At 44.3% G+C, this 14780-nt stretch overlaps 1 protein-coding gene across 2 annotated transcripts in view; it reads left to right on the top strand.

Moving 5' to 3' along the window:
• Nucleotides 1-1285: 1285 nt before the first annotated feature.
• The window catches only part of SHTN1 (shootin 1), a 102748-nt gene continuing 89253 nt past the window's right edge, over nt 1286-14780 (top strand). Inside the window, exon 1 of one of the 2 annotated variants that reach the window (XM_066239502.1) lies at nt 1286-1550. In XM_066239502.1, coding sequence (XP_066095599.1) covers nt 1493-1550 — 58 coding nt within the window. In that variant the 5' untranslated portion in view covers nt 1286-1492. The remainder of the gene's footprint in view (nt 1551-14780) is intronic. The other variant, XM_066239500.1, reaches the window with a different exon arrangement.

The raw sequence follows: 14780 nt of genomic DNA, 5'->3' as shown, positions 1-14780 counted from the left end.
TTGAGTTCCAGTTTAGTAGGGGTATCAGACAGATACTAGGTACAATACTTACCCATACTTCAGCCCCCTGCCCCATCTGTGGTGGAGAGACCCACTCAGTAAATGACACATTTGCATTACACAGCGAATGATGAATGAGCAGAAGCAGTAGCTGGTGTAGGACCCTCACTAAGGGTATTGAGGCTGAGGTGTTCAGTAAGTCTAATTTCATTGGATTTATTCTGGATGTTAATGATCAGTGTAAAAGGACTTGTGCCTATTTTAGCTCATAATTAGCATCTACAACCCCTTTTTCACCGACCTGTAATCTTAAAAAACAACAACAACAACAAACCACCTATTGTATATCAAATTCTGGAATTGAGGTTTTGCATTTCTTCCTCTTTCTGTTTAATCCTTACAATTCCTCCTGTAGAGTAGGTATTATTCTTATTTTTAGATCAAGTTGAGAGAGGTCAGTAGACTGACCAAAGGCTAACAACCAGAAATCGGGGGCCGGAGAGAGCCATTTTGAAATCGGGCAGGTCTGCCGCCTCTCTTCTGGTCAGGGTCTAACCCAGAGCTGGGTTTGAACAGTGCAGAGGGCCGTGAAGTGGGACATATGCTAGGTTTCACTCCGCCAGGCTACATTGCCAGGCAGCTGTGTGGCCTTGGACATTCAGTGGCAGCCTCGCTAAAGAGAAGGTCCTCTCATCGCGAACCAGATGATGCGCGAGCGCCTGCGACCCACGTGCTGCAGGACCCCGGTTCAGACCCACCTCTCAACCCCATTGAGGTTGGAGAAAGCCATTCCTGGACATGGGAACTTTTAACTCACTACCACGCCCTCCTTGCTCACTATGTGTTAATAACGGGCCGGCCTGTTTCAGTCCCTGCCTGCCGTGTAAGAATCGGAAAGGAAGCCAGCGGGTCCCCTCTACTTGGGTGGCTCGCGGGGACCGGCCTTCGCTCAACGTTCCAAGTGCGGTTCCCACAGACGCTGCAGATCCAAGGCGGGTTTTGTCCTGGATCCACCTCTTGGGTTCCCCGGGGGGTAGGGGTGCTGTAGGCAGAGAAAGGTGTGCAAGAGCGAGCCGGGGCGACCCACGCAGGCCCCCGGGCCCGCACGCCCTCCCGCCAGCGCAACCCGCGGCGCCGGCCTCCGCGGAGAAAGCCGAGCAGCAGCAGCCAGCGCCGGCAAGGGCAAGGGCTGCGGCCCCCGTGCCCCGCGGCCCCGCCCCCAGCCCAGCCCAGCCCACCTCCCGCTCCCGGGCCGCCGTGCGCCCCGCCCCCCCTCCACGCCCGCCGCCCGCAGGTGCAGCGGGCCGGCTGTAGGTGCGTGGGGATGATCTCACTCGCGCACTCCGCGCCAGGAGGAGGAGGAGCGGGAGCCAGTCCAACTTCCGGGTAGCGAAGCCGCACGCCGTCGGCATCCTGCTTTTCCTTCCCCCACCCCCCGTCGTAGTCCTCGCCTCTCCCTCCTTGCCTTTTATTCCCGACCCTACCTGCCAACATGAACAGCTCGGACGAGGAGAAGCAGTTGCAGCTCATCACCAACCTCAAGGATCAAGGTAGGCGGGCGCGCAGCGGCCAGGTGCGGGCGGCCGCGGCCCGTGGGCGGGGACGGCTCCCGGGCGCTGGGCTTCGGGCTCGTGGACGCTGGGCAGCAGGTGTCGCGGTCGCATGGTCACCCCAGTAGCTCCGTTACCCGTGTGGCGGCATGCCTTGCGCACCGCGCGCATTGGAGAGCCCAGGCCCGAGGGTAACGTGAGGGTGCCCGGCAGTGTCGGGCCCGGCAGTGCGGGAAATGCCACCCGCTGGTTGTTTTAGCTGGCGATCTGGGTGATGGGGGAAGGGACAAGGATTCGGCGCAGACCTGCCCTCACGGTACCACCTTTCACGTGGGATTAGCGCGTGTGGGGCTGGACATCTTGGGAAGGGTTGACGCGGGCAGCTAGGCTGGCCCTGCTCCCCAGCCTCGGCCCCACCCTTGCTCTTTGGCGCTGGGAGGCCTGCAGCGCTGCGCTCCAGCCTTCCCAGCTTTTCATTCTGGTTTGTTCTAGTTCCCCTTTCTTTACCCAGCTAGGATTTTTTAGGCCCTGAAGTGTTTTATCACTTCTCATTTTTAGCAATTTATTAGTCATTGAGTCACAACGCAGCCTGTGTGGGGCTTCCTCCACTGGGAAGCCAGGGCATGTGCATGCATTTCTACACTCCCTGGTAACTGGAGATTATTCCTTTGTAAAGAATTGTTTTGATCAATCATGTCCATCACTTATGCACTACTGAACAATGCCAAATTAATGCGAACCTCACACTTTTTAAACTTGAAATTATTATTGCCCTGGCCAGGGGTGACCTGAGACTATGGATCAAGAAGGAGAGGAACCATACAAATGTAGGAAGTAAAAACACTTGAACAGTAGATTTCTAACTTGCTGACATGGCGGCTCTGCGCAAGGGGGACACAGGCCCCTTCTCTGTGGCTGGTCCTTGGTGTCTGGTCCCAGCTCTTTCACTTCTCTTTGCTGAGTCACCAATTCCGTCAACTGGGAAGAGTCGGTATCCCTTCCAGGGGTCTTGTGGTTAACTAAGCCTCACCTGACTAAAGGCAAGGGCTAAATCAGAGGACCATGGGTCCTGCCCAGTCCCGTGACTTTGTTGCGCCTTAAAACCAGCAGCATACCATTTGCAACAGGTGTGTGGGTCCTTCCTGGAAACAAATTTGTTTTCTATTTACTTTGTGAGCTTGTTGACTGTTTACTGGGTGACCTTAAGGAAGTTCTTTAGCCTCACTAAGATGGTCAGAACGCATTCCTCTGTGGTATCTAGCATCTAGAAAGTGTTGGATAATGTTAATGGAATTTGCCTTCCCAGTACTATCAACTCCCGTTGCAGGTTAGCTCAAGGTCATGAAGCCATCAGCATCAGTGAATCTAGTGAGTGGACAAAATGCCTTTATCTGGAATTTCTCAAGTGTGTTAATGAAGGGCTGGGATCTATTAGTATCTTTTAAATTTCTAGTAACACCCCCCCCATAGCTTAAAGCCTTTTTATTCAAATTTAGTTGACATGTAGTATTATATTAGTTTCAGGTATACAACATGGGGATTTGACATTTGTATAGTAGTACCTCATGATGTAATCACATAGATAAGTCTAGTAACCAACCATCTGCCATTCTGCAAAGTTCTTATATTATTGACTGTATTCCTTGTGCTATACATTACATTCCCATGACTTATTTATTTTATAAGTGGAAGTTTGTATCTCTTGTTCCCTTTCACCTTTTTCACTCATCCCTAAAGATAATTAATTCATATTCTAGACATTGGAGATTTCATTACTGGTAATATCTGTCAATGGATACAGGATCTTTTGATGGATGGTCAGTTTTCAAATGATAATTCTACTTCTAATAAAAAAATTCCACTTCTTTTTATTCTGTATATAATTTCAAGGGTAGGTTAACAATACAGATAACCCACAAGTTGTTTATATTTGATTTTGGAATATATTCTCTGTCTTTATTTGTTGGATTTGAGAGCTGAGAAAAAAGAAAGGATTCTTAAATTTATGGTTCTTTCTCTTATTGTATCATAAAAAAAACAAAGCCATGTCAATGGTATTTGTAGAGGGTGTATTTCCTTGATTATGACATAGCCAATGCAATAGACCGGTTAGAGTTTGACATTTGTGTTTCTTAAAAGGCACACTTTTTTTTTTTTTTAAAGGATATTGATTCTGGTTACACAGGTTTGGAATTTTTTTTCAGCCCACACTATAATATTTCTACATCTTAGAACTAGGGCATATGTCTGTCATTGGATCATAAACTGTGCTCCCAAATTTGAGAGTATTTAATTGCTGTTTGACCAACGGAACGAACTGGGTAGATAGGGATTTGAGGTGGAAAAACAGGCACCGAGATGTTTGGGCTCTTACCAATATTATGACCAATTTTGTAAGCTGATGGAATGTATCATTTATTTTTGAAAATAGATGATACTTTTTACTACCTGTTAATAATAATTTAATGACTCCTGCACCACTATTTAATGTGAACAAGAATTAATATTCATTTAATACTCTCTTTTAATGCCGAGTAAACGTGTTCATTTATTCTTCTAACCAGTACTTACCAGGTACCTACTGTACATGTCAAGCCCATGTGCTGGTCACTGGGGGTTGAGATGGTGAACCAGTCTTTGCTCTTCTCAAGTTTCTTGTCTGGTAAACAGTCACTGGTAAAATAATCATGCAAATACATTTCTACAATTCTAAATATTTTTCTAGGCTACATTCTTAGAAATGGAATTGTTGGATTAGAGGGCATGTACACATGAAGTTTTGCTAGGCATTGCAAAAGTGCCCCCCGCAATGGCTGTTCCAGTTCACATGTCCCCTAGTAGTGCCCAGGAAACGCCAATGTTGGCACCGATCAACGTTGACCAATAGCGGTCTTTAGTAATTTTAACAACGTGACAAGTTTCTTAATTTTTCCAATCTGATGAACAAAAATGGTACCTTTAAAAAATTTGTATTACCTGATTATTAGTGAGGTTTGAAATCTTTTTCATAGGTCTATTGACCAGTGAGGTTTCATCGTATTGTTCCTTCCTCAGTGAGTTTTAATTCTGAAATTTGAATCCATTCCCCAGAAGGGAGTTCAGAAAGAAGGTTCCTATCGACGCTGAAAGGCAGAGCTGACAGCAGCCTTCCCTAATGTGAAGCCTTCAGTGGTATGGTGAATAAGGTTGCTTTTGACAAAAGTTGTGAAATGTAATGACGGAGTCTGTCATAATAAGAACAATCTCTAATTTATACTTACCATTCCCTCAGCTCCATGTCTTATAAATCACACCCACTTCTGAATTACTTCAAAACATTGTATGTTCCCTTCCAGTGAATGGTATAATTAGCTATATTATGTCTTTCTAGAAAGTTATATTATGTCCCTTTAAAAAAAATTAGCCAGTGTGAGATTGCTTATGTTCAAGCAGATGTTGAGGTAATGAGGTAATTCTCCTTTTGTCTTTTTGGGGGCTTTATTTTATTGGACTGATTGACATCTCTAATGCACTGAGAAATGGCAACTTGGGATACTATTTCCAATGCATATTTCCTAGCTACTAAAGTGGACATTTCCCTTACAAAACATCATACAATTTGCTCCCCCTCCAGAATTCTGTTGGGAAATGATAGACTTAGCTTAGCATTTGTTTAAGGTACATGCTTTTCTTTGTAATTTATTCAGCCCACATACATTGAATATTCATAGCCAGGCACTGTGCTAGGCATCAGAGATACAGAGATGAATAAATCCTTGTCTCCGCTGGTGAGGAGTTCCTGCCTCGAGATGGTGGTAGGCATGTAGAGTCCAGAAAGAGTGTCTAATTGACATAGTCTGGGTTATGTATTTAAATCCTTTGGCCAGGGAAGGGCAAAGCACCATTTTTGGCAGCCTCCACAAAGACTAATGGATTAAAGCAGTTGTCCATAATAGAATGGTGCGCCACTACCAGAAGGGGGGATGCAGACTGGGCAGACACAAACAATGGCTGTCCACTAGACTGGTCAACATAATAATGTTGTGTCATTTGAAACTTGTTGAGGAAGTTTGGAGGAGTGATTGTCACTTAACCATAAGGACATTCTAACATCATACCAAAACAACAAACAACCCAAGTTATGGGCTGTTCTTCAGCTAACACTACTTAAAATGGATTTCCTATAGTATGATAATTGGTTTTAAAGCAAGGTAATCTCCTTTCATCTTTAGTTACTATTATTTTCCTCAAGATTATTGAGATAGCACTTAAGGTTCAGATGGAAATTTAGTCAAGCTTATTCTTAGAGCTGAGTTAGTGATTCAGAGAGGCATCCCATATTCCCTTGGCTCTAGGTTAGAAAGTACCAGAACGTTATTTTAACAGAAGGGACTGAAACTGCTGCCTGCCACACTGACCGTGTCCGTCTGGAAGAGCTGACGCATTGCTAGTGCTGGGTCCATACAAAGGGAGCAGACTTTTCCTGTAAGTGACCAGTAAGTGTTTTAGGACTTGTGGTCCATATGGCTTTTGTTGCAAACCAGCATATGCCATTTCCTCTTAAAGTTGGTTAGCCACCGCTAAAAAGACATCATTTGGGCAACCCTCCATGAGATGGAAACTCAGCATGGGCTGAGGAACTACATCTTCAAGTCAGAATTTCATTGTTCAGTTAACACTTCCATTACATAGATAAAATCGTAAACAAATTTTTGTGGAAAAAATAAGCATATAAAGTGAAAGTCCAATGACTAACTCATTGTTTCCCAATATTTATTTCATTATGTTTTCCTAAGGAGTCTTTTGCAGATTTCTCCCCCTAACCAGTCCTCCTCCCTGTAAAACTTTAACGCCACAGATAAACTGTACAGTACATCTTATTAGGCACTGCGATCCTTTGGAGGGCTACAAACGGTTATAAAATTTAGGGTCATTTTCCTCTTTGAGGGCATTACCACCGCATTGATCATGCATACTCTCGCCCATTTCCATTCCTCAAAGTTGTCTACTGTTAGCCTTTTGTTATATTTCTTTCCAGAAACTGTGTGCTTATATACACATATTATTTATCACTTAATATATAGGATTAGAATTCATATCAGTACAGTCCTGGTTGGGTAGCTCAGATGGTTAGAGTATTGTCCTTATAACTCTAAGGTTGTGGGTTTGATCCTGGGTCAGGACATGTACAAGAAACAACCAATGAATGCATGGATGAGTAGAGCAACAAATCAGTGCTTCTCTTTCTCTCTCTCTCCCCCTTCCATTCCCTCTCTCTCTCAAAATCAATCAATAAATAATTTTTAAAAAGAATTCTTACCAGTACATAAAGAGTTAAATCTTTAAAAATTAATTAGCTAGTGTTCCAGTGTATGGATTTTCCACAAAGTAGTTAACATCTTCTAGATGGACACTTCCATGTTTCTGTTTTTATTTGAGATTAGAAATAACCCTTTCATCCGACAAGGCGGCAGCACAGTGGATAGAGCATTGGCCTAGGATGCAGAGGATGCAGGTTCGAAACACTGAGGTCGCCAGCTTGAATGTGGGCTCACCAGCTTGAGCATGGAGTTGCTGACTTGAGCATGGGATCAAAGACATGACCCCATGGTTGCTGGCTTGAGCCCAAAGGTCGCTGGTTTGAAGCCCAAGGTCACTGGTTTGAGCAAGGGGTCACCGGCTCATCTGGAGCCTCCCTGTCCCCTGTTATCAAGGCACATATGAGAAAGCAGTCAATGAATAACTAAAGTGACACAATGAAGAATCGATACTTTTTCTCTCTCCCTTCCTGTCTGTCTGTCCCTATCTGTCCCTCTCTTTGTCTCTCTGTCTCACTAAAAAGTTAAAATAATAGTAATGCTTCTAGCAATAGATAAGAGTTGGAGACATCAGTATGAACTCATGTTTAGCTTAATATAGGTACAGATGGTTATATATAAAAATGTATATAGCTATGTATATATACATTGAGTTAGTATACACACATATATATCCTTGCTCTGAGAGCCTGGGTATACCAGCAGCAGTGGTATATCTAGCTCCAGAATGGGCTTCTTGTATCATCTTCTAGGTAAAAGAACAAAACTCCTGGGAGAAATGGCTGATTCTAGGACCAGGGTGCCCGGGGCTGGAAATGATACAAGATGATACCCAGAAACTGAGGAAGTGCTCACACAAGCCCACAATAATGAGGATGTGTGAAAGAGATTCAAGAACCCACCAAAAGGACTCCTCGTAGCCAAAGATGGAACAATATGAGCAACAAAATATTAGATTATCACCCAAAGCATAAAATAGATATCCATGAGTCCATATTGATAAAAATATATGATTGAATAAACAGAGAAGAGACAAAGCTTCTATACAAACAATGCCAAGTAATGTATATAGAGACTCCTTCCCAAAGAAGTGGAGCATAATGCCCTGGTCCTTCAGTGTGGGCATGGTGGCTTTCTTCCAAAGAGGACAGTATGGGAAGGGGGAGAAAGAATAACTTGACAGTGGAGAATGACGGACATTACCCCAGCTAGGTGATCAGGGTCAACTGCAGTGGTGATTTACATCATGCTGATAGTAGGTACCTTTTTGTTTCTGCGAGACTTGATCTTTATTTTGTTTCCAGCCTCGTTGAGGATAGTATGTACCTTCATAAGAGGTGATGAAAACGGCACTTGACCTCTGCGTCTTCCCTTAAAAACCCATAGCTCCAGTCTAATCATGAGGAAAACATCGACATACCCCAATTGAGGGACATTCTACAAAATACCTGACCAGTACTCCTCAAAACTGTCAAAGTCATCAAAAACAGAGAGAGTCTGAGAAACTGTCACAGCCAAGAGGTGTCTAAGGAGGCATGACAACTAAACGCAATGTGTTATCTGAATGAATGAGATCCTGGAACAAAACTAGAACATTAGTTAAAAACTAAGAAAGTATGAATGAAGTATGGATTTTCATTCATAATAACATGTCAGTGTTGGTCAATTAATTGTAATGTATTATACTAATACAGGGTGTTGATGATAGTAGAAACTGGGTGTATGGAAACTCTGTACTATCTTTGCAATTTTGCTGCAAATCTAAAGCTTATAAATGAAAATTTATTGAAAATAATAGTGCTACTTACATTCTTATATACCATGTATCTGTAAGTGCAGCTGTAGGAAAAATTCTCAAAAGCCAAATTGTTGGATTTAAAACGTATGTGTATTTTAAACTTTGTTGTGCTGTAGATTTTATTCTATAAATCTGTAACACAGCCAGGCTTTGCTTTAAAGTGTAGAAGGAATGTGGCTTTGGTTTTTCTCTGCTTACCACGCTGGCTAAGCATTTTAAACATTAAAGCATGAGTTCTGGGCCCTGGCCGATTTGCTCAGTGGAAAGACTGTTGGACTGGCATGTAGTTGTCCTGGGTTCAATGCCCGATCAGGGCACACATGAGAAGTGGCAATCTGTTTCTCCTCTCTCCCTCTCCCCGTTCTCCCTCTCTTCCCCTTCTGCAGCTAGTGGCTCGGTTGGTCTGAGCGTTGGCCTCAGGTGCTGAGGATAGCTCAGTTGATTCAAGCATCGTCCCCAGATGGGGTTTCTGGGTGGATCCTGGTCAGGGCACATTTAGAAGTCTGTCTCATTATCTCCTCTACTCTCACTTAAAAACAAAAACAACAAAAACCTATGAGTTCTGAAAGTTTTTGTATAATATAATAAATATATTAGGATCCTTTTAGTTAAAATCCTCTGCAGCACAAGTCAGTATATGATTCTGATAAGACATTTTGGGAGTCGTTTATTTTAAATAAGATTTTGGGAGCCCTTTTAGGATTGCAGAAGAGTTGAGCAGAAAATATGGAGAATTACTACGTAGCTCCTCCCATGTCCCTCTTCATTTCCCCTATTAGCGTCCTGTATTAGTGTGATAACGTTTCTTAGAATTGATGAACCAATATTGATACATTATTATTAACTATTGAAGTCCATAGTTTACATTAGGGTTTATTCTTGTAGCAAAATTACAAAGATAGTACCGAGTTTCTATACACCCAGTTTCCACTATTATCAACATCCTATATTAGTATGGTACATTACAATTAATTGACCAACACTGACATGTTATACATCTACACTCTATGTTTTTGACCCGTCCCCACTATTACATTATTATGCCAAATAATTTCGCTGCTCCAAAAATCTCCTCTGCTCTACCTGTTCACGGCTCCCTCTTTACCTCTGAACCCCTGGCAATCCCTGATCCTTTGACTAGCTCCATGGTTTTGCTTTTTTCAGAATGTCATAGAGTGGAATTGTACAGTAGATAGCCTTTTTTAGATTGACTCCTTTCACTTAATTATTTGCATTTAATGTTCCTCCATGTCCTTTTCCAGCTTGCTAGCTCATTTATTTCTCATTATCACTGGATAATATCCCATTGTGTGGATCAGCAATTTTCAACCATTTTCATCTCATGGCATACATAAACTACTGAAATTCTGTGCACCCCCAAAAATATATTTTTTGCCAATCTGACAAAAAAAAATTGGTATAATTTTGACTCATTCATACCAGATGGCTATTACTGTGTTGGCTGTTGTCAGTTTTTTTATCTGACGATCTCAGGGAAAAGAGGTGCCCCCAACTAAATGGTCAGGTATTGTGTGTTTTTATAAAGATTCTTGGGCACCAGTGTGTCCACTGCCCTCCTACTCCAGTTGAAAATCGCTAGTATGGGTGTACCCTAGTTTCTTTATCCATCCATTCACTTACTGGTGAACACAGTAGTAGCTTCAGAGTTTTGGCAGTTATGACTAAAAGTGCTATACACATTCATGTGGTGGTAAGGTATGGGGAAGAGAAGTGTGTCACCTGTGATAAGGCCTTACTTAGTCTTTTAGGGAGCTGATGTCCCGGGGCTGTGACTTGTCACAAGTGCTTCTCAGTTTTGTTTTTCCTCCTTAGCTGAGTCAGGAATGCTAGAGGGCACCGGAGTTGGGTTATTCCCTTCCCATAAGTCTGTGAGGCTCTGGCAAAGTAATTTCTCTGGAGGGCAGGCCTGGTAAGGAGAACAGAATACTCTGAGTGATTTGAAACTGGCTACTTCTCCCCCGTCCCTGGCCAGAAGCAGTAGGGACATTGTCTCTGATGCTCACTTGGAGGACCTGTTAGCACTCCTGGGGGTAAAACTCACATGTGGGGGAACCATCCTCAGACTGGTCCATCCCCTGAGGTTGTTTTTTAAATTTATTGTGTTTACATAGATTCAAGTGTCCCATCGAATATATCTCCCTCTCCCCCCACCCCCTGTTCCCTTGGTACCCCTCTTCCCCCTTCCCACAACTCCCTCCCTCCTTCCCTCCAGGATTTGCTGGCCTGCTCTCTTTGTCTCTGTGTTATGTATACATAATTTCACTAATCTCTTTCCCCTCTCTGATCCCATCCTCTCTTCCCCTTTCCCTCTGGTCCCTTTGACCTTGCCTCTGCCTCTTTTTGATTCCGTAGTTCACATTGTTCATTGGATTCCTCATATGAGAACTGAGCATCCAGCCATTTGTCAATCATTTGTCAATCACAGCGTAGGCTGCCCTGTTATGATTAGCAAGCAGGTTCTACCCCTTGGCTTCTGCTCTAATGAAAGGTGCGACCCTCTGCATCTGCTCAATTGCCTCTCCAATTTTTGGAGTGGCGATTTACCCCTTGACCTCAGTTCTCCGAAAGATCTAAGAAGAGTCGTTGATATTCGGTTTGTTTGGCTTTTTTTGTTGTTGCGAGGATGGGAGTGTCAGTTTACAAGTTTCTTACATACTGGACCAGAAACAAGACTTATACTTGTATTTTAAAATTACTCAGTTTCTTTCCTTTCTGTTGGTTAATTTGAAATCCTGAGTATAGTTTGTTGTGGGTGCTTCTTAAGCTTCATTAATTCATTGACACTGAGCTGTGTGATGAGTAAGTTTCAGGCTTGGTGTGATTTCTTTTCAGATGTGAGATCTGTCACCTTTTGTTTTTCTGATTAGTTTTTCCAGCAGTGCTTTCCCTGACTTTTCTAATGCTTTAATTAACAAGTGAGGTATAGATGACATCTCTTTTCTTCTCTGGCATTAAGAGCGGGCCCCATTGGGATGTGAGCAGAAGGGAGTAATGCCCTAATTGCACATTAACTGTTATGACTCATGCCTCAGTCCCCATTAGTAAGAGGTGTTTCAAGGCTCCACGAGCCTCAGAGATGTGGATTCAACAGGTGAGAATCTCCATTAGAGGGGCTCACGAGGCGGTCTTCTGGATAAATATGATGGCTATTTAAAGTTTCATTTTTATAAAGTACCCTGTTGTAACATATGACGTCAGAGACCCTTCTACAATGGAGAGGAGATTATGGGCTCTTTCACGGTTGATTCGTGTGAAGACTTAGACTCATTCTTCCTTTTTCCTTAGTTTAGCACACATTTATCAGGTGCTTTCGGTATGCCAGGCATTGCGCTAGACTGTGGCATCTGGATGCATGAAAATGCAAGCCTCACCCTCAAAGACAGTTTCTGCTCTGGTGCTGAGAGGCCCTTTGTCCACAGTAATGCTCAGTAATGTGTTTTACTTGAGTGACTTGGAATCTGTAGACTGGTTCTGTCTCTACCATTTCTTACTGTGGGATTTGACGTATTTTTTGTGTGTGTGACAGACAGAGAGGGTCAGATAGGGACAGACAGACAGGAAGAGATACAAGAAGCATCAATTCTTTGTTGAAGCATCTTAGTTGTTCATTGATTGCTTTCTCCTATGTGCCTTGATGGGGGGGGGGGGGCTACAGCAGAGCAAGTGACCCCTTGCTCGAGCCAGCGACCTTGACCTCAAGCTGGTGAGCCTTTGCCTGGTCAGGCGGATTTGACTTCTTAATGCATTTGCATCTTCATCTTTAAAATGAGGATGTTAATATTTGGCTTAATTGCTCTACATCACAGATTGAAATGAACCAGTCATTCGTTCAACATGGGCATCCACTCTGTGCTTGGTGTTCTGCTGGGTGTAAGCAATGAATCAAGTGGGAGACAAGACAAGAAAACAAACCTGTGCTCAGATCATTTGTAACGTTGTATGTATATAGATGCTTCATCCAGTAGAGACATATGAACAGTGTACCTTGGTAATATAGTTGAAATATGAGTACTGATTTTTGCTTCAGGTAAATGGGAGGGGTTTTTGTTTGTTTTTTTTAGAAGAAATGACAGTTGAATTGCAATGGAGATGAGGAGGTAGGGCAGATGGGGCGGGGGAGACCATGAAGGCAGAAGGAAAAACATGTTAAAGACACTTGGATATGAAAGGTCTTAGAGGGTTCCGGGAAACGTTGGGACTTGGGGGTGATGGAGTAAGTTGTGGTCTCAGGCTGGATGGTGAGTAGGGGAGTAGGAAGAGAGGGTGATTGGGGTTCTAACATATCTGGGGGCTTTTACATCAGAGAGTGAAATGACCAGGTTTCTTTGTTACTATGCTGTCTGTCTCGTACAGACTGAGCTTAGGATGGAGGCTAGATAAAGACATTTTGCCACAATGAGGGGTCAGAATCACGGCAGAAGTGCTGGCTGTAGAGGAAGGGCAGATGGGAGGGTCATCTTAAGAGATCCGAGCAGAGTAATGATTCTTGGGAGGTGGGGGAAAGTGGGGACTCAGGGGTGGTCCTGAGGTACCAGCTGGAGGACCGGTGGCTGACGACACCAGTGAAGGGTGATCCTGCACTGGAGCGAGAGTCTGGAGTTGGTGGGCTCCCTCTCCAGGGTGCTGAGTTTGAGGACAGAGATGCCCAGACTGGTACTGTCCTGTAGAACTTTCCTCTGTGATAGGGATGTTCTGTGTCCACTGTCCACCGTGGCACATGTAGCTGTTGAGCATTTGAAACGTGGCTGATGCTGCTGAAGGACTGAATTTTGAATTTCATTCAATTTTAAGTAATTTAAATGTAAGTAGCCCCATGCGGCTAGCGGCTACCGTAGTTGACACTGTCGGTCTAGGAAGTATTGGTTGGAAACACTGATCTGGAGCTAATGCTAGAGACAGGGTGATGAACCTCCCTGGGACTGAGAGTTCCCAAGGACCCTGGACTCTTCAGGGCTAAAACGGGGAAGGCCCCAGGCAAACTGATTGTTTTCCCCCTACCAGGGGTCCCCAGACTTTTTACACAGGGGGCCGGTTCACTGTCCCTCAGACCGTTGGAGGGCCACCACATACAGTGCTCCTCTCACTGACCACCAGTGAAAGAGGTAGCCCTTCCGGAAGTGCGGTGGGGGGCCGGATAAATGGCCTCAGGGGGCTGCATGCGCCCGCGGGCCGTAGTTTGGGGACGCCTGCTAGACAGAGATGTTATCAGGAGTTTTCAACGGCTGCTTCCTGGGCTAATTATACCCTGATTTGCAGCTTGGAAGGAAAACTCCCTTTCTTGGAATTTAGGGAGTTAGAAAATAGAAAACCAGCGTGATTCTTGAAACTCGTGCTCTGTCTGATATTATCACTTTCTCCATATCTTCCTTTTTCTTCCATTCTGTACTCTTAGGTGGTGACAACTCTCCTTCACTGCACATTAGTCACCTGAGGTGCTTACTTCTAGAAAAATATGGATGCCCAAGGTCTACCCTAGACCAGTTAAACCAGAATCTTGGGTAGGGCTGGGTGGAGAGGGGCTAGACATCTGGATGATTTAAAAGCTTCCCTGGTGGTTCTGACGTGCAGCCAGGATTGAAAGGTATAGCTCTTGGACATGCGTCCTCTTCTTTGTCGAAGTACCAGTGATCTTTAGCTCTCTTTCTCCTTTCTCTCTCTCTCTTTTTTTTTTCAACAGAGACAGAGTCAGAGAGAGGGACAGACAGGAAAGGAGAGAGACAAGAAACATCAATTCTTCGTTGCAGCTCCTTAGTTGTTCATTGATTGCTTTTCCATATGTCCCTTGACTGGAGGGGGGCTACAGCAGAATGAGGGACCCCTTGCTCAAGCCAGTGACCTTTGGGCTCAAGCCAGTGACCATGGGGTCATGTCTATGATCCCACGCTCAAGCCAGCGACCCCAGGCTCAAGCTGGTGAGCCTGTGCTCAAGCTGGAGACCTTGCGCTTCAAGCCAGCAACCTTTGGGCTCAAGCCAGCAACCATGGGGTCATTGAGTCTATGATCCCACAATCATGCCAGCAACCCCTCTCAAGCCACAACCTCGGGGTTTCAAACGAGGGTCCTCCGTGTCCCAGTCATGCTCTCTCCATGGCGCCACTGCCTGGTCAGGCCCCT

This window comes from Saccopteryx bilineata, chromosome 7, assembly GCF_036850765.1.
Source record: "Saccopteryx bilineata isolate mSacBil1 chromosome 7, mSacBil1_pri_phased_curated, whole genome shotgun sequence".
Classification (NCBI taxonomy): domain Eukaryota; kingdom Metazoa; phylum Chordata; class Mammalia; order Chiroptera; family Emballonuridae; genus Saccopteryx; species Saccopteryx bilineata.
This window is presented reverse-complemented; position numbering and strand designations above follow the sequence as displayed.